General features: G+C 42.8%; 3 protein-coding genes and 1 non-coding gene across 17 annotated transcripts in view; 2 read left to right on the top strand and 2 right to left on the bottom strand.

Moving 5' to 3' along the window:
* Nucleotides 1-3877: 3877 nt before the first annotated feature.
* KPNA2 (karyopherin subunit alpha 2) lies at nucleotides 3878-9565 on the bottom strand. 2 transcript variants are annotated; one of them, XM_010721516.4, is made up of 11 exons: nucleotides 9431-9565; nucleotides 8632-8750; nucleotides 8399-8536; nucleotides 7858-7946; nucleotides 6956-7224; nucleotides 6157-6251; nucleotides 5805-6068; nucleotides 4974-5207; nucleotides 4700-4882; nucleotides 4443-4592; nucleotides 3878-4345 (listed from the first exon to the last, which is right to left on the bottom strand). In XM_010721516.4, the coding sequence occupies exons 2-11, from the start codon at nucleotides 8701-8703 to the stop codon at nucleotides 4253-4255; spliced, it is 1587 nt and encodes a 528-aa protein (XP_010719818.1). In that variant the 5' UTR covers nucleotides 8704-8750; nucleotides 9431-9565; the 3' UTR covers nucleotides 3878-4252. The 2 variants fall into 2 exon arrangements, with proteins under 2 accessions (XP_010719818.1, XP_085095905.1); XM_085239779.1 differs by lacking the exon at nucleotides 9431-9565 and having other exon boundaries at nucleotides 8618-8750.
* Nucleotides 9566-11331: 1766 nt separating this feature from the next.
* TRNAR-CCG (transfer RNA arginine (anticodon CCG)) lies at nucleotides 11332-11404 on the top strand. Its single transcript has one exon. It is a non-coding gene; the product is annotated as a tRNA-Arg (tRNA).
* Nucleotides 11405-12355: 951 nt separating this feature from the next.
* On the top strand, nucleotides 12356-22264 carry C20H17orf58 (chromosome 20 C17orf58 homolog). Of its 2 annotated transcripts, none has more exons than XM_010721514.4 (5): nucleotides 12356-12490; nucleotides 14333-14953; nucleotides 15076-15156; nucleotides 16647-16838; nucleotides 17367-22264. In XM_010721514.4, the coding sequence occupies exons 1-5, from the start codon at nucleotides 12427-12429 to the stop codon at nucleotides 17552-17554; spliced, it is 1146 nt and encodes a 381-aa protein (XP_010719816.1). In that variant the 5' UTR covers nucleotides 12356-12426; the 3' UTR covers nucleotides 17555-22264. The 2 variants fall into 2 exon arrangements, with proteins under 2 accessions (XP_010719816.1, XP_019477279.1); XM_019621734.3 differs by lacking the exon at nucleotides 12356-12490 and adding an exon at nucleotides 12514-14250.
* BPTF (bromodomain PHD finger transcription factor) overlaps nucleotides 21431-22461 on the bottom strand; it is a 46981-nt gene continuing 45950 nt past the window's right edge. For all 12 annotated transcript variants that reach the window (XM_085239760.1, XM_085239766.1, XM_085239769.1 and 9 more), the window contains one exon: nucleotides 21431-22343. In XM_085239760.1, coding sequence (XP_085095886.1) covers nucleotides 22307-22343 — 37 coding nt within the window. In that variant the 3' untranslated portion in view covers nucleotides 21431-22306. The remainder of the gene's footprint in view (nucleotides 22344-22461) is intronic.

Below are 22461 nucleotides of genomic sequence, written 5' to 3'. Positions count from 1 at the left end.
ATCAGTCAACTGAAACTCCCTTCCTGACATATGATGTATGCATCATTTCTGGATTTTGCCCATGGTTTTGTTTAAATAAGCACAACATTTTAATGCGGTCACATTCTGCTTAGTAAGAATTAATGGGATTTTTTCTCCACTCTGCTTTAATTTTTCTCTCCTTACCTCATCATTTCAAATCCCAACTTTACTTCCCTCCCACTAATGACGCTCCCTAGGGTAGTGGGTGAACTACAGCCTGGAAACAGGCCACAGCTCTTCCACGAAATCTTTTGGTTTCAGTGGAAGTGTCCATTTCCTGGAGCCAGTCTGAGACAGACAGTGCTTTGCAGTCAGAAACCAGACTGGAATCCAATGACCCTTATTCCATATGAAGTACTGTGAAGTTCACGGTTCTTTCTTTGCTGTCTACATGCTGAGTTTCTGCCTGACTTATCAAGTGTCACATTATAGATCAGTAAAAGCAAAGTGTTTTCCAAACACACTGAACACCTTTACACACTTGCAGCTTGCATGTTTTTCTGAATGTATTATTTCTAAAACCTGCAATAAGTGAGGTACACCTTTCCCAGCCTTAGGAGGGCTCACCTAAATTCCCTCTTAGGCCTTTCTCCTGACACATCCCTCTGAAGGTGAATCAAGCTTAACCCTTTGGCCTGAGCAAAAATCTGAACATGTTTCCTATTAGGTCTTAAGTGTAAGTGCCAATGTTTTCCTCTCCACACCAAATATAACTAGTCACGATTAATCTTCATTCATTACTTCTGCTTTGAATAACAGTACTTTTTCCAGAAATTGCACATGCTCTCATGGTTTAATCCTATAGTCAAACATTTTTTCATACCTTATCATAGAAGAGATTCAATACTGCTGAGATAACCTTACATTGATGCAAAAGGATAATTACGAATGGGGGTCCCATGAGTTCACTAGAGGAATGGACATCAGGATTCCCAGGCTCCAGGTTAATTCTACCCATTACTTTCTGGACATCTGTGGATAACTTACTTATATCTCAGTTTGCTCTTCTGCAAAGCAGATTTAGAAACAGAAGAGACCTATGAAATGCTGTTGGTTAGTGAATTCCTTTTTTAGTCAACTCACAGCTGTTTCTTTTTGCTGGTACATCATCAGGTAGTTCTATACAACTTAAATTATTTCCTATTGAGCAGCAGGAATTAGCTTCACTTAAGACAATATTTCACAGTTTAAATCATGCAAAAACAAGAGCAGATTTCTCCTAAATTGACCAGGTCTAGCTTTTCTACAACTTCAAGCACTTCTTTTAGCAGAAAATATGTGGACACCCTTCTGAAGAATAAGACTGCAAAGCCTCTGCTCTTCCTTCACATCTTAGGAAGTAGCAAGTGGAAGCAATCACACCAACAGCATTTCCCAGCATCAGAATTTCAGAAGCTGTTATGTTTGCTGGGATCTTGCCACAAATAAAGAAGAATTAGCAACAACTCCATTCCAAGCCAGTTGATGTCAGCAGGAGTCTGTTGTTGTTGCTTTCAGCACAGACAAGTCGGCAGACTGACACATAGGCCATCAGACATTTGTTTCAGCCCTTGCCCTGAATTAAGTATCTGCCAAATAAATATGGCTAGCTCTTAAGTCAAGCTGGGTAACACCAAAATAGTACACAACGAAACAAAGCTACTAACAAATCTAACTAAGAGAGTTAACAACTCTCCTCTCCCCTTTTGCTCCTGTCATTTTCTAAAGCTAAAAACACAGCCTAACGGGTGACTAGATTTTAACCTCAGAAATAGTTTGCATTTTCTTGAAATAAGAGAGTGACTCACCCCTGTCACTTACTCATAATCACTGTAGATTATTGCTTGTGGACATGCATTCTGCCAAGAGCAGTATTGGTGGATAGGTTGAATACACTTTTTGTGGATAAAAACAAAGTGCTGGTCTATCAGGCATCTAAAGATGACTGCACAGTGTCCTATTATCTCAGTATACTAGAGAACTCTGAGACCAGTACTCTGTGACAGAAAAGTAGAGATAATATTATTCAATAAGCATTTTCAATTCTCACCCCAGAAAAAGTCAAATATCTGTATATATGCTAAAAAGCAATGAAGTAAGTTGTGCATTTTAAAACAGCAGTACCTGAAAAAACATGCTTAGAAGACTATATCTTACATAAAATATTTAGTCTTGTTAAACACTCAGGAATTAGCTCATAGTGGCTTCCTGTAATTACAGGATAATTCTTGATAGGTTTTATCTTTTCCTTTAAAGAAAAACTAAAGCATGTCATCCCTGAGTCCTTCACATTGGAAGAAACTCCACACCAACCTCTTAAAAGCAGAGAAGAACGAACTGTGGTGCTGCCTGTAGCACCCTCTGCCGGGAGACGAATTATTTTACAGAATTAGACACCTAAAATTACTCAAGAATTCTGAATTATGTTTCGCAACCCACAGACATAATTACATGGCACCAGTAGCTTTATGAAAGCTGGTTTTGCATAACTACTTTTATATAGGCTAGTTCCTTAGCTCTCTACAGAGATTTACACAACTCTGTAACTGCAAGTATTTTTAGGACAAAGTTGGAGATTCCACAGCATAGCAAAGACAGAAGTCTTTACTGCAAAGGCATAACAGACCTTCCTGGTTGTCTTTTGTTGCTGCTCTTAATGTTTCTCAGAATATGTAAAGCTTCAGCATTAAAAGGCAAATGATTTCTTCTACTTTACGTGGGTACCACAGTGGGAATTGTGTAATCACATCCTACAAGTGCTGCGGTACTGGTGTTGCTAGACTTGTGTTCTATCCATCAGTCCAGCATTGTGCCACCAATTTTGTCCTTGCCCAGAATTTATTGTGCAGTTGTCACCAAAGCTTATTTAATCATCAACTACTTAGCAGCACCATTATCTCTAGAGGACAGATAGAGACAGAGAACACTGAAACATGAACTTAACCAAAACATACAGTAGGTATAGTAATGCTATCGTATAGGTGCTACAACTGATTGCAAAGCTTGCTTGCTATAGCTTTGTTCTGGGCCAGGATAAAGGCAGTACAGTCAAAAGCAAAAAATCATCATTAGTCACTTCAGGAATATCTCTTACAGCAGAAGTTTACAACTCGCTGTTGATGTGATGTACCAGCAACATAAAAGTCTATATAGGCCATGGTCTTAGCTCCGTGGATGAACTCCATGCCTGGAGACCAGCAGAAGCTTATGCTAGCTCAGTCGCTAGATCCAGTTCCTTGATCCAGTATAGCCAGCGTGAGCTTAATCAACACTTTTATCATAAAATAAAGCTATTTGAAAATCTGAGAAGCTCGTGCAAGTGTAAGCTTGGCCCCGTTTGCTGTAGCACAGCAGATTTCTACTCCTATTATCCCATTTATTCTTTAGCTGGAACTCTTGCTGAAGCACACATAGATCAGCCACTTTTCCTTTGGTGAAACAGACCATAGTAGCCTTGCATACAGTAACCAAAGCAAGAATGGTATCTACTACTTCAAATGAGTCATTGCTGAAGTAGCAACAGCACATAAGAATAACAGTAATTTATTTAGAAAAAGCTACCATTTTAACGTCAAATACCTTTTGTGAAGAACTGAATTACATCCAAATCTGACTCACATAAGCATTTTAAGACATGAAGGTACATAACAACACAAGACCAGATATTATTAAAAAGTTTCCTTTTTAAGCAGGTAACTAAGGTAACTTCTTTAAGTTTGAGGACTATGCTAAGACCACCTGAATATTCTTACCATTGATTAACCAACTCTGGAATCAAGTTTCATGATTTATAACAGCATTCTTACCATTATGTATGTTTTCATTCATGGCATTTACCATACCAGTTCCCATTCAAGAAAGCAATTGACACAATTAATTTGATGTATTGTTAACACTTTATTGAACTTGAAATGAATCCTCCTTAAAAGCTTACTCAGTGTTTTGATTGTAATATGTTACACAGAGCAAGGGGTTACATTTAAAAAGAAGCTTATATTACCTACTTGCATCTTTTGTAAGACAGAGACAGTAAAAGGCTAGAAGACAGAAGTGAGAAGATGTATTTACAAGAATGTCAGAATGAATTTAACAGTTAAAAATTCACATATGTACAGTTTTGAACTGTTCAAGTATGTTTCAGTTGGACAAAGTGCTAGAGGTCACAAAAAAAAAAAAGAGGGGCTATTAAGACACAGAAGTGGCAGCATTTGTACACCAAGTGGCTTGTAGGTGGTTGCAGTGTATGCAGCATCTAGAAGTTGAAAGTATCAGGAGTACTGCCCTGAATTTGGAAAGTATAACTAGCAGCAGTAGATTCTGGTACAACATTCTGGTCCTCCTCCTCCTAGAAGGAAACAAAGTTGGAAAGATCAGTAACATTTCAATCAATTAATCAGCACTAGACTACAAAAGCAGAGTGAAGTTATACAGCAGCCACTTACTTCTGCTGAGAAATATTTTTCAATCAGGGTGGCTGAGGCCTTGTACACCTGTTCATTTTCATGTGACTGAAGAGCTTCAATTTTGTCTAGACCTCCACATTCCTCAATCATGAGGCAAAGTTTCTCAGTCTCATTTATCTTCTCGGCAGCCTGGAAAAGACAATCATGAAGTAACATCAAACGTGTATGGTGCTAACTCTACTGAAAAACAGCTGGCAGCAACCTGGACAGCAACTGAGTATACTGCATCCACGTACCATGAAGATATTAGAAACAGCATCCAAAATTACTAGCACAGTTTTGCTGTCTTTAGCAGTGAGGAGATTCAGTAGAGGCTCAACAACACCAGCCTGAACAAGATACACGATCTGGTCAATTGTTCCACCACTTGTGTAGTTAGTCACAGCCCACACAGCTTCTTTTTGAGATTTGAAATCTCCCTATGAAGGTTAAAAAAAAAAAAAAAAGTGTTAGAGTACAGACAACAATAATGGCTAAAGCCATAACACAGTAGATGCAACTTTTGTTTACCTTCCTCAGAATACCAATGAGATATGGCACAAGGCCATGATCTACAACTTGCTGAATCTGGTCCTGACGTCCAGCTGTGATGTTGGACATTGTCCATGCAGCTTCTTTTTGAATGTTGTTTTTATGATGAGATAGGAGACTTGGAAAGACAGATAGGGCTCCTGAATCAATAACAATCTGTGTCTGCTCATCAGTACCAGTAACAATATTTCCTATGGCTCTCAGTGAAGGAGTCTGAAACAGATGTGAAAGCAGTACTTAGGAAAAAACAGTGTCATCTAAGCCATGCTTGATGAAATAGCCATTTATGACCCTCTGCTCCAGCCTTCTAGTTAACAGTTTGATAATAAGACAAGCTTAAAGCTCATAATGAGCATTACATAGACAGATATTAAACACACTAAGACTACAAACCTTTGAGACTCATCTGCAAACTACTCAGGACAGAAAGTTTAAGTGTTGATATAGTAATTATATTACTGATGCAGTGTAGTTACATTGTGCAAATAGCCCAATTCTAAACACTGTTTCTGGAGGAAGTATTTCTAACTATAGTGTAGAATTGAAGCCAAGCTTTAAAGAACACTGATCATCATCCTGGCCTGCGTGCAAAAACTATTAATCATGTGTCAAGGTCACTCTTCAACAGTAGTCTATGCCTCATCTGGGATAGTTTTCAGTCAAGATAGAAGCTCAAGGCTTATGTACACAAGATCTGGAACAAGCATCAGGTTTCTGTATGACAAGACTCTTCAGTTTAAATGAATGCTATTATAACCTCAGTTTTATCCACAAGTCAAGCAATGGCAACTTTCATGCCCAATAGCTTACCACTATTGGCAGTTCACCACATCCCAGCAGTTTGACGAGCTGTGGCACCAATCCTGTTTTCACAACAACTTCTATCCTGTCATTGGAACCATCTGTTAGATAGGAGAGTGCCCAGCATGTGTCTGCTAACACCTCATGATCATTGTGATGCAAGAGTCGGACGAGAGTTGGAAGAATCTGCTCAATAGCTTCTATGGGTGGTGCAGGATTCTTGTTACGACACAAGTTTGAGAGGGTCCAGGTAACATTGCGTAAATATCCAGACTGCAAGAGTTGAAATAAATCATTAACATCTGTTACTTTAACTCTTGGCTCACTCATCAGCAATTGTACTTTGAGTATGTAAACTTACAGCCAGAGAGGAGAGATCAGGAACAGCTAGTAGACTCAGCAGTGGTTCAATTGCACCAAATTTAATAACTAGATCCCTGTAGATAGAACCATCCCCTATAAAGATAATAAAAGACACCTGTTAAGAAACAGAAGTATGCATGTATGCAATCATTCATGATGGAACATGATACTACACTTAAGGGCTAGGTAAGAAATAAGTAAAATTGGAAGAAGGACTATTTTGATGGTCAAGTCTTATGCCAATAAAAACACAAGTGTAAGAAAACAACAATGCAGTTATAATACTATATTTTGGAGAAAGGGATCCAACATTGGCAGATCAAGTAATCCTGAAAGGTGCATGAAAAACTTCAGTGTGCTTATTGATATGAAAGTACTAGTAACTGTTACTACTAGTAACTATTACAAAGCGAAGAGCTTTGCCCATCACATACACAATTACATGAGCCACTTGCTTCCTCCTTGAAGTCAGTATACACAGCAGAGCTCACTGATAGAAGTCAGAGGCCTCTAAGAAAAGTTCTGTGTCATGGCATGGTTATGTAGCTTTTTGAAACTTGAATTTTAATGTGACCATTTAATACAACTTACAGGTTGCCAGATTATACATGACATAAGCCAAGACTGAAGGTAAAGACTCGTCCATAGCATACTCTACATTGTAGATCATGTATGTACTTGAACATCACCAAGGTAGTTTCCAAGCTCAGCATGCTATACACAGCAAATCAGTAATAGTGTTCTCTTATTTCAAGATAAGGGAATAGGTTTGAAAGTTATGTAGCATATTGACATACCTGCAATATTTCCTAACGCCCACACAGCTTGTTCACTGATGTGAATGTGAGGAGAGGCCAGAAGTGAAATAAAGGCTGGAATAGCCCCACCATCTACTACCGCCTTGGTTTGCTCTGATGTGCCAGAAGCAATGTTGGTAAGCGCCCAGGCAGATTCAAACTGAATAGGACTACAGTCTGCTCTACTCAAGAAGGAGACAAATTTTGGAATCAAACCAGCCTGAATTATGTTGTCTATGGGGGGCTGCTTCTCTCTTGAAAGGAGTTTCCTAAGGAGAGATACAAACAGGAAGTGTTATTTGTGTCTGCAGAGATCTGAGCAACAGATTCCACTAAGTCAGTATAAAATCATCCACAACAACAACAACAAAAAAAAGTTAGAGAGAAGAATTAGGGTGGGGAAAGTAAAAAATACAAGGGAAAATTCAGACAAGCTACAGACAGCTTGAATACTAGCTTCGTGAACTGGTGAGCATTGTTTAGGTATGTCTTTACTTCATAAGAGGCTCTGTTACAACTCCAGGAGCAAAGCAGACCTGCCAAGTTGTAATACATCCAAGTCAATAGACATTGCTCAATAGACAAAAGGGTAGAGACTGTCAGAAGCAAGCTTTTACATAACTTCAGTGCTGCTAGTTTAGCAACTTAGACTTTAGATCTGATAAGATGAAAGGAAGTTTGGCATACTTGCACTCTAAACATTCAGAAGCCACATGGTCTCTATAATATTGTGACTAAAATAATTATTCCTAAACATAGTATATAAAGCCAATTTATGTGTCTGTTGAAGTACTGTCTGATGAGAAGAGCCATAGTTGTTGCCCTTCAGTGTTTAGGCTCACAAGCCAAACCTTTGACCACGCCTAGTTACTGACTTGCACACAGAGCTCAGATCTCCTCACCTGGCAGCTTGAGTAGCCTGCAATTGAAGCTCCATATTATTGCTATTAACTCCTTTGACTATTTCTTCAACAGACCAGTGTGCAGAAACCTGTACAAAAAAAAAAAAACAGTTCCATGAGCACTTTGCTGGGAGAGGCACACATCTGCAGAAGCCTTTACACAAGGCTAGAAAGAGGCCACAGTTCAGTCGTGTCCTTCAATAAGGGTTATGCCCTTATGTGACACTCCAAAACTTCAGCTAGTTTAATCTACAGTCATTTCAACTATTGAAAACTTTGTTTCATGTGACTGATACAGAGAGACAGCACGTTTAAACAACTGCCCAAGCTCTTTACAAGATACCTTATCAGCAGCACAGAGAAGAGTATAAATATTGCACATGCTCACAAGCTACTTAAGGATCTAAGCTATAGGCTATTAAAGTTATTATCACAGCCTTCAGTTGGTAATGTGCATGTAACTACAATGTCCCACAAGAAAAGAAATTTGCATTAGTGTGGCCACTGAAATTGTGGCCACTTGTTCTGGGTACCCACTTACCTGATTACTCCTGTTTTCCTGAAGGGGAGAAGTGGCATCATCTGGAAAAGTGCTAACATTTCTTCTTTTAAGCATCTGGTCATCCTTTTTAGCTTTCCTCAATTCTACATTGACTTCAATACGCCGCCTTCTCATTTCCTGGAGAAAATGCATTCATATTAAGTTCTTTATTTTTACAACTCTATCAAGTATTGATAGCTAGCTATAATATTTACTCACATTTGAATACTTACTGTAGTATCTTTTCCTTTGTTTTTGAATCTGTTCAAGCGAGCTGGTGTATTGGTATTCTCATTAGAGGACATCTTGATTACTTGATTAGAGTTCAAAAGACAAACGAGGAGAAAAAAGCCTGAAAACCAGAGTAAATGGTAAACACTAGAAGTTTAGGTCACAGGAACACAAAAAGATGGATTCAAATCTTGAGCCTAAGAGAATAGCAAATACATTAACACCCTCTGACTTGATTAAAGATATTAGTAACATAACAAGCTGCCTTTTAAAAAAAGCTTAGCTGTTACAGCTGCCTCTAACATTAACAGAACACCCTCTGAGCTACAAACATCATTTTCATTCCTATAGACAGCGTTTTAGAACGCATAAGTTATTTCCATTATGTCCTAAGGATCTATGGCACAGGCTGCCACCCACACCCACCCCAGCCCCTCTCAAGAAGAGCAGAGCTCTGGCACCAGGAAGACCTGAGAGAGCTCACCACGTCGGCACAGCCAGCAGCAGCTACGCCAGCAATGAAGCAGGCCTCCACAACAAGGCCAGCTCCAAGGTGAGCCACTACAGAAAAGCTACCTTCATCTCAGACACAGCCCCACCAAAACACAAAAACCCCTCCGGGACGTGCCAACCCCATCAGATTCATTTTTAGCAGCACTGTGAGACCGCAGAGACCCAGAAAGCTCCGGAGCAGAAACAGAGAGTGCCAGCGTGTCCCACCGCCAACAGAGCACAGTCCCTTCAGACACAGCAGCACACACTCCACACCTCCACTGCACCACACCCTGCTCCTCACCGCACCTCTGCAGTACTCTTCCGTTCCGACTCCGGACCTCGGCTGCAGACTCCGCACACAAGCCGCCCTCCTGCCTCCCCAGCCAAGGACCACGCTGCCACTAATCTCAGCGGCTCCAGGCGGGATTTAAATTTCCCGCTCCCTCCCTCTGCCATTGGCCAGTTCGAGCCATAGCAACGTTCTGATTGGCCGGTTTGAAATGCAGCTCATCTCGCGATGAAAGGGAGAAAATCTTCGCCGTGCTCCCGGAAGAGCGCAGCGAACGTCACGCACTCAAACGGCCGCCCGCCCTCCCGGCACTACAACTCCCAGCATCCAACGCGCCGCACGCGGGGCCGGAACCCTGGGGACCGACGGCTGTGGCATGCTGGGATTTGTAGTTTCGTGCCGCCTGGGCAACGAGTGGGGTGGCCACGGGTTTACTGTTGGCTGCAAGTATGGAGGTTTTTCTCATTCATGCTGCCGGTCTTGAGCGATTTGTGTCAGTAAAACATCATTTCCTCACGTACGGCCTCATTTCTGCATCACTAACCAGAAGTCATCGAGGCCTTCTACTGAGATCCCCCGTGTGATCCCAATCCCAGAAATGTGGCGTACAAGAATTTAAGGCAATCCAGCAGCAATTAGTACGAACCAAAATAAAATCATACAATCATTACTGTGGATCCCAACCAAGGAATCACGGCTGCCAGAACCCCAGCACTTCAATGCCTTTAAAGGACAGTGGTTGGACTCGATGATCTCTCGAGATCCCTTCCGACCCCTACGATAATGTGATTCTGTGAAAGGACAAGTCAGGGTAAACAGATGCACATCGATTCCTGCCAATTAAACCACTGCATTGTGTGTGGTTTAAACTGTACCGATCTGGAGAGGCACACAGCACTTAGCAAAGATAGATGGAGTGAAGAAGGAATTACCAGCCACGTTTTACACGTCTGGTTTTGTGCCTTACTGTGCTGCTCTTTATAATAACATCCCTCAACGTTCAAGCAGGGGTAAGGAAGTCAAGAGAAGAGAAAGCACATTGGTCAACCGAAATGGCAAATAATGGAAAATTTTAAAAAAGCAGTTTCAAAATAGAAATTGAACTAAAACACCCGGTGGGCCAAAGAAGAGGCACAGTGGTGCTCAGAGGAGGTCATCACTGGTTGGAGGGCGCCGTGTGGAGAAGCGTGCCCAGGCTGGTAGCGTAGGGATGGGCACTGCAGGGCACGGAGGGCTGCAGGGAGCCAAGCTGTGCGCGGCCAGCTTGAAGGCCTCTTCCACATGCGGGACGGCGCCTAAAGGGCGGCGAGAGGGCGGGCAGCTGAGGGAAACCAACAGGTTACTGCAGAACGGGGCGCACGGCGCGGGTGGGAGAGGCGGCCCCGCAGAGTCTGAACTGCGGCTGAGATAATCGGGACAGCGGAGGGAGAACAGAAGGTAAAAACGCCGCGACCGCTCACGGGAGAGCGTTGCGAGCGGAGCAGATGGGGCGAGGCGGGGCGGGGCTGCTGCCGGCGCCGCACCACAGCCAAGGGGCGGGAAGCGGAGCTTCGGGAGGCCGTGAGGGGGAGAATTTTTAAAGGAGAGGACCTCGGGGAAGGCGGCCGGCGGCAGATCTCCTCAGGCAGCCACCCGCGCGAGGGAAGAGCGCTCACATCCTCGCGCCGCGCTGAGGGAACCAACGGGCACCGCGCGTGACAGACTGAGGCGCGCGGGACAGGGGAGGGGCCGAGGCGCGAGCCCGCCTCTGCGGGCTCCACGGGCCCGCGCGAGGCTCAAGGGGCGGAGCCTCGGGGAGGCGCTGACGGGGGCGAGGCCTCCCGCTCACGAGCAGGGAGAGCATTGAGGCGCTGCGGGGGTGGAGCCAGCGCCACCGGGCGGGGCTCTTACGGCACGGCGCTCGCAGCTTTTGCTGGGTGACCCAGTGGCCTAATGGATAAGGCATCAGCCTCCGGAGCTGGGGATTGTGGGTTCGAGTCCCATCTGGGTCGTGCCGCCGATGTTTTGTGGCAGCTCGATATATTCAGCGCGGCGATCTCCCGCCGAGTAGCTCGTAGCGCAGCGCGTGCCATCCCGCACTCCTCACTTTTGGCCGCAACCGCACGCGGCTCCGAGTCCCTCAGCCGCTCCGCTCCAGGCTCTGTCGGTGGATTGCCGAGCGCGGTGGCTAAACCGCCGCCCCGTCCTTCCCCTCGGAGCAGCTGTGAGGTGCGCGGAGCAGAGCGGAGCGGTTGCGGCTGAGCGAGCGATGAGAGGGAGCTCCGCAGAGCTGCCGGGCGGTGCCGGTACTTCGGGCGGCCCGGTCCGACTGCCGAGTCGAGGCAGCGCACAGCGCGGACAGCTAGGCCGTGGCTGCGCTGCCCGAGGCGGCTCTCGGTGCCTGGAGGTGCGACGCGGCCGTTCACGGCGGTCACAACGGGGCTTCGGTCCGGTAACGAGATCGCCTGTTTCAGTGGGATAAACCTGCTTAAACACAGCGACCCGCATGGGGGTCGGTTTGGGGTGTAAAATTTTGCACGTCAGCTGATAGAAATCGAGAAATAAAGCGGTATCTGCGGTCAGCAGGGCTTCCCCTCGCGCCGGGCGATAACCGCTGTACAGGAGCGGTCCCTCGGCAGGCGATGCTCCGGCCGCGCGGTTGGAGCCCTCGAGTTCCTCCCAAAGCTCAGCTTTGGCTGCCGAAGCGCCCGTCCGCCGCCCGCACGGCAGCCCCGCGCCCAGCAGAGCCGCGCGCTCTCCGGCTCTCCTCGAGCAACTGCGCGGGCACAGCGAGGCTCCCCCAGTCCCGGAGCTCGCCGTGAGCCTCCCGTCCATCCGTTACGCACTGCGGGGCTGTGGGTGCGGGCTTGGTGCTGCTCCAGGGGGCTGTCCGGCGGCGGTTCCCGTTTCCCCTAAGGCTGCCTCTCATTAGCATGAATCGGGGGAAGGGCGTAAAAGACTCCGCTTCATTTTGAGGCTGGGAAAAAAAAAAAAAAAAAAAAAAAAAAAAGAAAAACAAAACTTTTACTTCAAAATGACAACCAAAGCGCTCTGGCTCCTCTGCTTTGTCATTAGATCGTCTTGCAGCTCGGCGGCCGGTAAGTTCCTTCCACACAGCGGGGCTGGGCACACATCTGTCTGCGGTGTTAGGGGAGGTTAAAGGCATTTGCACAAATTCTCACCAAAGCAGCCCACTCTCCAGGCAAGTTGTAGCACTAATAACGTAAAGGCTGAGGAAAGAAACGGGTTGGGAATGTGAACTGTAGGAGCTGCTTTGTTGGGGTCAGAAAGAACGAGCAGCACCTGCCCGAAGCAGGCAGGCAGCTGGTGCTGTGCATCCATCCTACCTGCACTGGTCTGCAGGTGAAGTTTGCCTTCCTTCTGCATGTGGGATTTCTCCATTCTCGTGTGGTTGTGCCCTTTTACTCTCTTTCTCTGCGCTGATAAATTCTAGGTGTAGAATTTATCCCCAGGAGCAAGCTGTCATGAACAAACGTATATCTTATTTCTGCAACTAAAGATGATCTATTCCATAAGGAAGGAGAAGTCCAGGAACTGATGATGGTGCAGTTGTATTTCTTTGGTTGCAAGAGGTGCACAAGAACACGCTGGTGTAGCAGAACAAGGCTCAGCGTCCTGAACAGATGGAGTAGGGGAAAATGAACCATTTCTCATTACAGCCCATGACTGAGAGGGCTCAATAAACTGACAGAAAAGTGCATTTATAAAAGCCAAATCTAAAACACCTGTTCAGAGCACACAGCTTCACATGGGAACAGCTCCATAACACCCTTGCCTATTACTTTCCTTAGCTTGGACTTCTTCCACCCTTTTCTTCATGGGCATTCTTTTGACTTTACATGTGGCCAGCCCAAATATCAGGGAATCTTTCCCATGACAGCAGCTGGTGAGAGCAGAGGGGGAGAAATGGCAAGGTCAGCAGCTGAGAGTCAGTTATGGAAGATAAACCAGGATGTTGTTCATCTGCGTAAGTCAAATATCTCTTTTCACATAAGGAGTCAGGATCAGCCTCCTACACAGTGCTGACCACAGAGCGAACACCCAGACAGCGGCTGTGTGTGGGTGAACTGCTCTAAAACCCTACACTGGCCAACTAAAGGGAGGGCCCAAGCACAGGGAGAGAGAACTGCAAGAGGCAATTTCTCTCTTCCCAGCATAAAAGAAAAGTCTCTTGCTTTGTGAGCTCCGAGCAATCAAGGTGAAATATAAACTAAGCTCTAGGTAACTGTCCAGCTTGCACAAACAGTGCCATTAAGCCTGTCCCTTTGTCACTGCAGTCCCAGACGCTTCCTGTCTTTTTCAGCTCTTGTCCTCTCAGCTTAAGAAAAGGCTTGAAATAATTGTTACTCAGCAGCAATAGCCTAGCTACCAGACTAGGTCTTCTTGGACTCCCATACAACTCTGTAGTGCAAAAGTCAGAGATCCAAAACTGTGGATAAAGATCTTTTCAGTAGCGTTCAAAGCCGAAAGCTGCTGAAAAGTCCAGATGACATTGTCAATAAGGCATCCCATGGATGGGAAAACCAAATAGTTCTGCTGTCATGGTCTTTTAAATAAGCATCCCAAATGGCAATGTGAATTTTGTTTCCTCAGATGCTCCCTGGAGATTCAGGCTTTTGAGAAAAGGGTTTGTTTATAAGTCATGTTTTTAATTTACAACAATAATAAAGTAAAAATGCAAATCTCCTGTGTTTTGCTCACAGCTGCGTTCTCTGTATCAGGCCTTCTGTGGCTGAATACAGACAAATGAAGAGCTCTTTTTTATCAGTTGAACTGAGAGTTATACCATCATGCACTCGAAGGCCTCATTTATGGAGCAGACACTCCAATCTGCCAGGTACTTCCCATTCACATGGGCATGGAATAATAAACAATTTTGACTTGCTCTCTCTCTCTTTTTTTTTTTTTTTTTAATGTAGGATCCCTGCCCTGCGCTGAGAAAGCCAGCCAGTCTCTCAGCAAATATGGGTATAACTCAGCAGATGCTACACCTGGCCAAGCCAAACTGCCAGCCTGGGCCACCACTAGAGAGGATCCCACCGAACACCAATTTCTGTCTCCCACCAACCTGCAGCATCCAAAACCTCCTGAAATCACCTCTCTGTCTTCAGACAAAAAGAAACGAACCCAGTCTTCTACAGAAAACAGCACAGGGCTGAGGAAACACCTCCTGCAGTACGGAGGGACCCTGCCTCTGGAACCTGCAAGCGAGGGGCCTTCTCCCACCTCCTTTGACTTGAATCAGGCAAACAGAAAGCAGGCGGACAGGCGGCTGGCTGAGGCTGCTAACAGCGTGTCAGCTCATTTCCAGCACACAGCATCTTCCTATCATAAGATCACATCCTTACTGGGGGCTCATCCTTTTCTAGACTCTGGAACAGCAGAGTCAGCTGATCCTAACGTGCTGGATCATTTCAACCGACCAGGCAAGATAAACCCCTATAAAAGCACTGAACTGTTGAAAATGATCAGCAAACCCTCCTGGGTCACCAACCGCCAGCCACCCAGCTTGCCATACCATTTCAGCATGCTGAAGAAAGGTAAGGGAGGGGACTGCTCCAGTAAGGGACACTGTGAGCTTTCCAAAGGTTGGGTGCCATAATTTGAATAAAATATCCCAGAAGGGCACATTGCTGTCCCTCAGTCTCTGTGCCTGTTCTAGGTGCTGACATGGAGAAGGCATGTCTGACCGAGTGCAGGAAAGAGAGAGATGAAGCGGAGGCCTACTGCACGAGTGAATTTGGTAAGCTGTCTTCCATGAGCCACACAAAGCCAAAGCCATCTTTGTTGATGTATTCCTTGACACTTCACTTCTGCTTTTAGGGAACTACTTCACTACATATATTAAGTAATCATTAAGTGCATTAAAGGGAGCCATCACAGCTATTTGTAAGAGTACTGTGACGATAGTACCAAGTCTTACATTACTCCTTCTCTGTCTGGGACCAGTGCTCTTTTTCCCCGTTTCCTCTACTTTCCACTCCAGGACAGAAGACAGAGCTCTTGTTACTGATCTACGGAATTGAAGACCAACAGTTTTCAATACTCTGACATTAAACATTGTGGCTGTATAGCAGCCCACACTACCTAGAACAAGTTTGTGATCTGGGGGGTAAAGATGCAAACAAAAATAAATAGTAACCCAAACAGCATGCTCTCTGTATAGAGGATTCTTCATAATGTTCCTTAGAATTCATGTCTTCAGTCCCTGCATCCAAGCTGATATAGCTGAAGATGTCAGAAAATAACTTGGTAATTTTGTACTGAAGAGCATTTTCTGACTGAAATCTTTCCTTACACTTATGACGTCAAATAGCAACTTTTTCCCACAGTATTTTAAGAGATGAGCAAAATACATGCCTACTGGTAGCAGATGTTTCCATTTGCAGAATATAAACACGTTATAAGACATCTGTTTTCTCTAAATGGAGAAGTCAGGAAGTGCTTTCTACAAATGTTATGTATTTTTATTATTATTTGTTTTACAACTCTCACGCATTCCTGTCAAACATAGGCCTTACAGTGACACAACCTTTGGACCTTTCAGCCTTTCACAAATAGCAATCTCCTCCAAGTCTTACACTGAAGAAGCCAGGTACAAAAAAAGACATCCGCCAAGTTCCATTGCTGTGATCATAGAGAGCATTTCTCAATTCTCTATGTTTACAGCCATAGAGCGAATCAAAGTTCTCAGTGATGCAGGTAGAATGCCAGTTACAGAAGTTCTTAACACCTGACATAGTTGTTGTTTTCCAATTCCACTACTTATTAAAACTAGAAATTGAGTAGATAGCATGAAGAAACTGTCTGATAGCATGACATTGCCTTCTTGGTGCCCTTGCTGCTTGATGTGACGAGGGCCTTTCCTTTCAAATCCAAAGTGGCTTATTAGTAGGTTAGCTTTGGACCACACCGTGGTGTTTAAAACTTGTAAGCTATACTTTGTCAAGTAAGCATTTTGAATATTGAGGTGAGGAACAATTCTAAAACCATCGCTTTATTTTGAACCTTTTTATAAACTTCACTTAGATCTCAGAGCTGTAAAGAACAGAAATGTTAGTAAGTCATCCGATGTCATAATTCAAAGTAACTGCTACCTTCAGTCCTGCCAATTACTGCACCAAATAATTTCTGTGCTGGTATTTACACTATTTTAAATGAGTCTTCACATTTACCTTGAGTTGCCACTATGATATATAATCTGATGCTTCTTTTCTCTTGCCCTTAAAACAGCAGTGAATGGAATTGTTTATAACACGGAAAGACTGGGGAGTGGAGTCCACTTGATTACACTTTTGGTAAACAGTGATGGACTATACAAGATGAGCCGCCTGTATATTACTCCTGATGGCTTCTTCTTCCGAGTTCACATTCTAGTTGTGGATTCTTTCAACTGCAGCAAACCATGTCCAGACTTCAAACTTGGTAAATAGTTCCAGCTAAATGCACTCTACTGTTCCTCCTGCATGCAGTGCAATTTTATTTTGCCTCTGTTCAAAAGGCTCATCCTGGGTTGTGTTATTTTGGGGGAAAAAAAAAAAAAAAAGTGCTTAAACTGGAGGGTTCTTTCTACCCCACTTCTGCAACTTGATAAGAGACCCACCTGCATGAAGAAATCTGGTAGCAGTACAGCCCTTCAACTTTATCCAGTTCCGAGATGATTGCAAGGGTTTCCAGGATTGCTTAAACAAAATTAAGCAGGAGCATAAGCTCTTTGTAAATAGTCTAGTTTCCCTTCTAAATGCAGATTTATCAAATATCAGTATTTCCCCACTAAACCTAGCTGCAGTACAACAGAACAATTAATTCACATGCAAGTACAACCTCCAAGTCCCAGGATGTATTTTGCTAGGGTCTAACTTTTTATCTATTCTAGATCTATTGTCCTTACTGTGAGTGCAGTGAATGAATCAATGTTTTCTTCGTAACACAGAAATCTCATTTCCCTTGCAGGCAGCAGATACATTGTGATGGGTCAGATCTACCACAAGAGAAGACAGATCCCTGCAAACCTAGTGCAGTTCCTGCGTGGGCACCTGAGGCCAGGGGACGGCTTGCTTGCAAGCAGCAGCAGCTATGTGAAGAGATTCAACAGGAAAACGGACCGCAAAGTGCAAGGGGCTCGCACTAAATGCAGATAAGGCTTCATAAGCTCCTCCTGTAACGCAGGCAGCAGTAGAATTTACCTACCAGAATAAACATTGTGATTTAGCAACAGTGGGAGGTAGTTCTACTGATGCCTGAAACTGATTGTGATAGCACTTGCATTTGTGCTGTAGCAAACACTAGCTGAATGTTCTGACTAGCTACCTATAACATAGCACAAAAGTCCATCTACAGTAACTGGTCATAAACTTGCTCTAGCTGTTTTCAGAGCCACAGGCTATTGCCTCCTCTGCTATAACGTACCACTGATAATCTGTAGTGACTGTAAAGTGAAATTCTGAAGACATGGTTCTTAGGTACACAAGAAGTAACTGTACTTCCAAGCCCTTCACCTCAAACAAACCTTAGAGGATGTCAAATCTATAGAGAATGTCAGTTGCGTTTTCACTCAGCTCTTAAGTATTATATACATTTGATGAAAAAGAAACCAACAAAACTAAGTATCTTTCATATTATGTTGGTCTCCTCAAATACACTCCTTTAGACAGAATTGAGTTTTCATATAAAGCTTATAAAGTAGTGTATTCATATACTTGAATAATTAACAACTAACTGAAAGCAAATCAAGTAACTACACAACACAAATGCCCAATTAGGCTTACAAATTATGGCAGAAGTTCATGCCAAGGAATGCAAACTGAGTGTGCAATTGCAAGCACATTTTGTATGCCTGGCTACCTTGTCAGTTCCTTAAAAGTTCAGCTTTAGAACTCTGTACTGAACGTTATCTTCCCATGAGAATTATCAAATTTGCACTTGCACATCAGAAGATTTATTCTGAATCAAAGACACAACATTTTAGTACCATTAAGTGGTGGAGATTTAAGAATTCAATTACACAAACATTTTGCAAAGGGGATCTCTTAATGTTTACTGCTCCAACAGTCAGTATTCACAAATTCTAAGTCTTTACAATAAATCAATAAAGTGTTCACAGGGTTCTCAGTTCACTGTTTTTCTGGGTTTCAAAAGATCAAAAAAGATTATGTCAGGAGTATTAAATGGGAGCATCTCCTTGCTGGAAGGTTCACCTGGTGATTTTAAGACAGTTCAAATCTGCCTACTTCAAACAATGGAGTAGAAAAATAACTGCTAACTACTATTGTTATTAAGACAAAATATTCTTGCCAAAGCAGTTGCTCTGACAGTATTTGCAAATATCCCTACAAATAAGCCACTAGAATCTTAACGGCAACAAAAAGTTTATTTTTTTCTTTTCTTTTTGGCAATTCTACCTCAGATAAATCTGCAGCTTGGTTTAGAGTCACTGAGAAGCTATGGAGCAGAGGATGTGGGATAAGTCGCATGTATGAGATACTTCTTGGTCTGAAATAGGAAACAAAATACCATCAGTGAACATCCTACATTTTAGGACCCAGAAAACTGTTAGTATTGGACATAAACTCACCAGTAGTTCGTGTTCATCTAAAATATACCATCTCACTTCTGCAGTGTGAAAGAGGTCACACAGAGCATAGCGTACATAGGTGGAATTTTCCCAAGACTTAATTAAGAGGGCTCTTGATTTGGCAAAACCATTCCTGGCAATGATTCTAAGGGTGGGGTAGGGGAAGGAAGGAGGAAGGGTTTCATGTGCATCTCAAGTTTCTTCATTTCTATTTTCAAATGCAGCCCAGGGACTAATGAGCAAGTCCCAGACCAATCATCTGCCTAGAATAGCAACTACGCACCCATCCCCACCTCCAAGACATCACTGTAATCTAAAGCAGGCAAAGCACGGGTGCAAAAACACAACCAAGATGGGATATGGCCACAGATGTTATCTCAGAAGAGATAGCAATATACCAGTGCCAATGACATCCAAATCCAAAGTAAAAGGCCAGCAACCAACACAGCCTCTACTGCTACCTCAGGTACAAGTGCTGCTCTAGAAGCCAGCCCGAAGAGCAGTGGATTCTGTTCTCCCTGTTTGCATTACAAGGTCATCTTCTTTCCCCTTTCCTTCTCGGAAGGTATTCCTTAAAATATTATCGCAGCAGCCAAGCAACAAACCACTGCATTTCACAGCCCAACTGAAATACAGCTGGAGAGAAGCATAACTACTGTTTTCTCTTCTTACCAGGCCTTCACATGCTACAGGATTGAAGAAAAACATTCTGAATCATGTGGAATTCCAAAATGTAGCACTTACCATTAAAAAAACCCACAGCATTAACCACACTGAAAAGATGATGTCACTTAGATGCAATAGTTGCTATTCTAAGTTAGATATCTCACAATAGATCATTTTGTTTCCCCCCCAGAACACACATTCCTAGGTCATAGGAAATCGATTGAAAGTTGTCTGAGAAACAAAAATCAAGCCAGAATGATTCACATTATCAAAATCTATGTTACAATACATGACCATTTTGAAACACGCTACTATTTATAAAAAACTTAAAAGGAAGATGACTGAACAGAGATCACAGATCTTAGGAACTTACCACACTTTTAAGAAGGTGGGAATTAATTACTTTTACAAGACTGCTTTTATCCAGAAACACCATTTAACCATAAGTATCACCTCTAATAAATCAAGAAAAATGCCTCACTGCACTCACTGGCAACTGAAAAACTCAAGAAGGCTTTCAGCAAGATGAAATCATGTGCACGGATTATTTCCCTGATGAAACTGATTCACTAGCAGTTAGACCTAATCTGGAAAAGCCAAGACCTATGTACCACAACATTATCAATGGTTTCATTAGAAACACCACCAAATCAATGTCAAGCACGTTATTTTATTTGTCTAGGATGATGCGTCTGTTAAGGTACAAAAAAGTACTCTTCAATTTGCCACAAGTTTTTAAAAACATAGCAATCTATTGCCTACAGGTAGGAAAGTTTTAAATGTCATATAGTACAGAAATATTACGAAGTTTTGATGAAATGCAAGGTATGTCAAAACACTGTTAGAAGCCGTGATTTTTTCCTTTCTGCATTAAAAACACAATGCATACAATATGCAGCATTTTTATCTTAAATGTCAAGGACAACATAACCTAAATGCAACTACTCTTCTTTAACTTCAAGAAGCGTAAATGGATAACTGTTTTCACACTGAGCAATTAATTGTCACATATAGGTTAAATGACAACATTTGCATGTACAAAAAAACATGGGTTTTATTAGATAAAATTATCCCAGAAGTATCTGTACACCTGAGCCTGTGAGTATAAGAAAGTGTGGTCAGTAGCAACATCTTTAAGAAAAAAACAACAAAGAAGGTTCTTGCATAGCAAGGTGTGAGGTTAAACCCAGAAGGAGCTTATTCATACATCAGGGAAATCCCAGCTCACTGAACAGAAGTTAACTGTGAATTAGTGCAAAAGCTTAAGTCAAATGGTTGGAGAGCTGCATATAAATCATGGCTCAGTAACTAGATATAGGAAATACGAGAAAGTCATTTATGCAGTATGCAAGAGAGAAAGAAAAAGAAACATCTGCAAATTGCATCTTCTTTTGACTATAACTTACTCTTCTTGCCAGCTACTCCTTATACAGGAAGCAACAAAGCCATCCAGAACGCCTCTCATAGACACACTTACACGTGGTACTTTACATTTCTAGGGTACTTGGCAAAATATCACTTAATTCAGCAGTGGGCAGTGACATTTCACCAAATACTTCCTACCACGTTATCCGTTACAGTAATTTTGGCACCACTGTAGGAATTTTATAACGGGATAACAGCTGCTTAAAAAAGAGAAGTTCTATACGCTACCTTTGGAGCCAAGTCAAGGCAGATCTCCTTTTCCACTTCCCTCCCCACTTACTCCAAATACCTCTGCTTTCCACCAGATCCCCAAAGCGTTACAAACATATCAGCGCACACTCAAGGACAAGTGTGGGGAGAACAATTATCTCCATTTATTTTGTTTCATATACATCCATATTTTGAATTTTAATACAAAAGAAAAAAATTAGAATCTGACAAATGTTTACAAACAAGATACCTTCAAATAGATTTTACTCGTTTCAGTCTGGTGTAGAGTAAATGACAAATTGTACTGTTATATTCAAGGCAACAGAGTCTGTAGTCCGTGACCACTTAGCCCAACCTTTATGCAAGCTTAATTGTTCTGGTTTGTTTTTAATCTACCATGAATGACAAACTCATCGTTGATTCCCAGTTCTGTGTGTGTGCACATGTGTACATAGCAGCTCCTTTCATAGAAAGAAAAGACATCTAGAGGTCTTCTTGTACTTTTACCTACAGGAATCATGTTAAGATACAGAATGGATTACATGTGACCGGGGCTGGATTTTATAAGAAAAAATAATTAGCTGACAAATGAGGGCAGCAATAAAAAAGCGTCTTTTTTGCAACAATAAATAAATACAGTCAAAGTTTTCTGTGTGGACTTTAAACCAGCTTCTTCACTGAAGAACAGACGTGGCATTTCCATGGAGTTAAACTTGACCCCATTTACTGTATCTTTTTATTTTCTTGCTCTTTCTCTCTCTCCTTCAACAAAACAAAGTTTTCCTGCTTCTGCCACAATAGTACAACAATTTGATCTTGACAAGAAAGTGGTGCTGCTGATTTTTATTTCTTTGTCCTTTGGACAAAATAAGCCAAGGATATAATTTGACTGTTGTGACCAATAAAAACGCAGTTTACATCGAGTCTTGTCAGGATAACCTGACTAAAAACATCTGGCTTCTTAATTAAAAATTTTCAACCAGATTCTTGCTCGTTTGTTAGGTTTACACGCAGAACTCTAAGAAGCTGTAGACTGCAGTTTGTTGTTATGGGACCTGCAGAGTACAGAAGAAAGTGAAGAATTAAGCATCCTTCATTTTGGGAAACACAGTTGCTGCAAGGTGTTGCCACAGGTAAATCACTAGGAGGGAATTACCATTGTGTTGCTTTATT

The sequence above is a fragment of the Meleagris gallopavo genome, chromosome 20, assembly GCF_905368555.1.
Source record: "Meleagris gallopavo chromosome 20, MGAL_WU_HG_1.1, whole genome shotgun sequence".
Classification (NCBI taxonomy): domain Eukaryota; kingdom Metazoa; phylum Chordata; class Aves; order Galliformes; family Phasianidae; genus Meleagris; species Meleagris gallopavo.
Note: the sequence above shows the minus strand (reverse complement) of the source record. Positions and strands in the feature narration are given on the sequence as shown.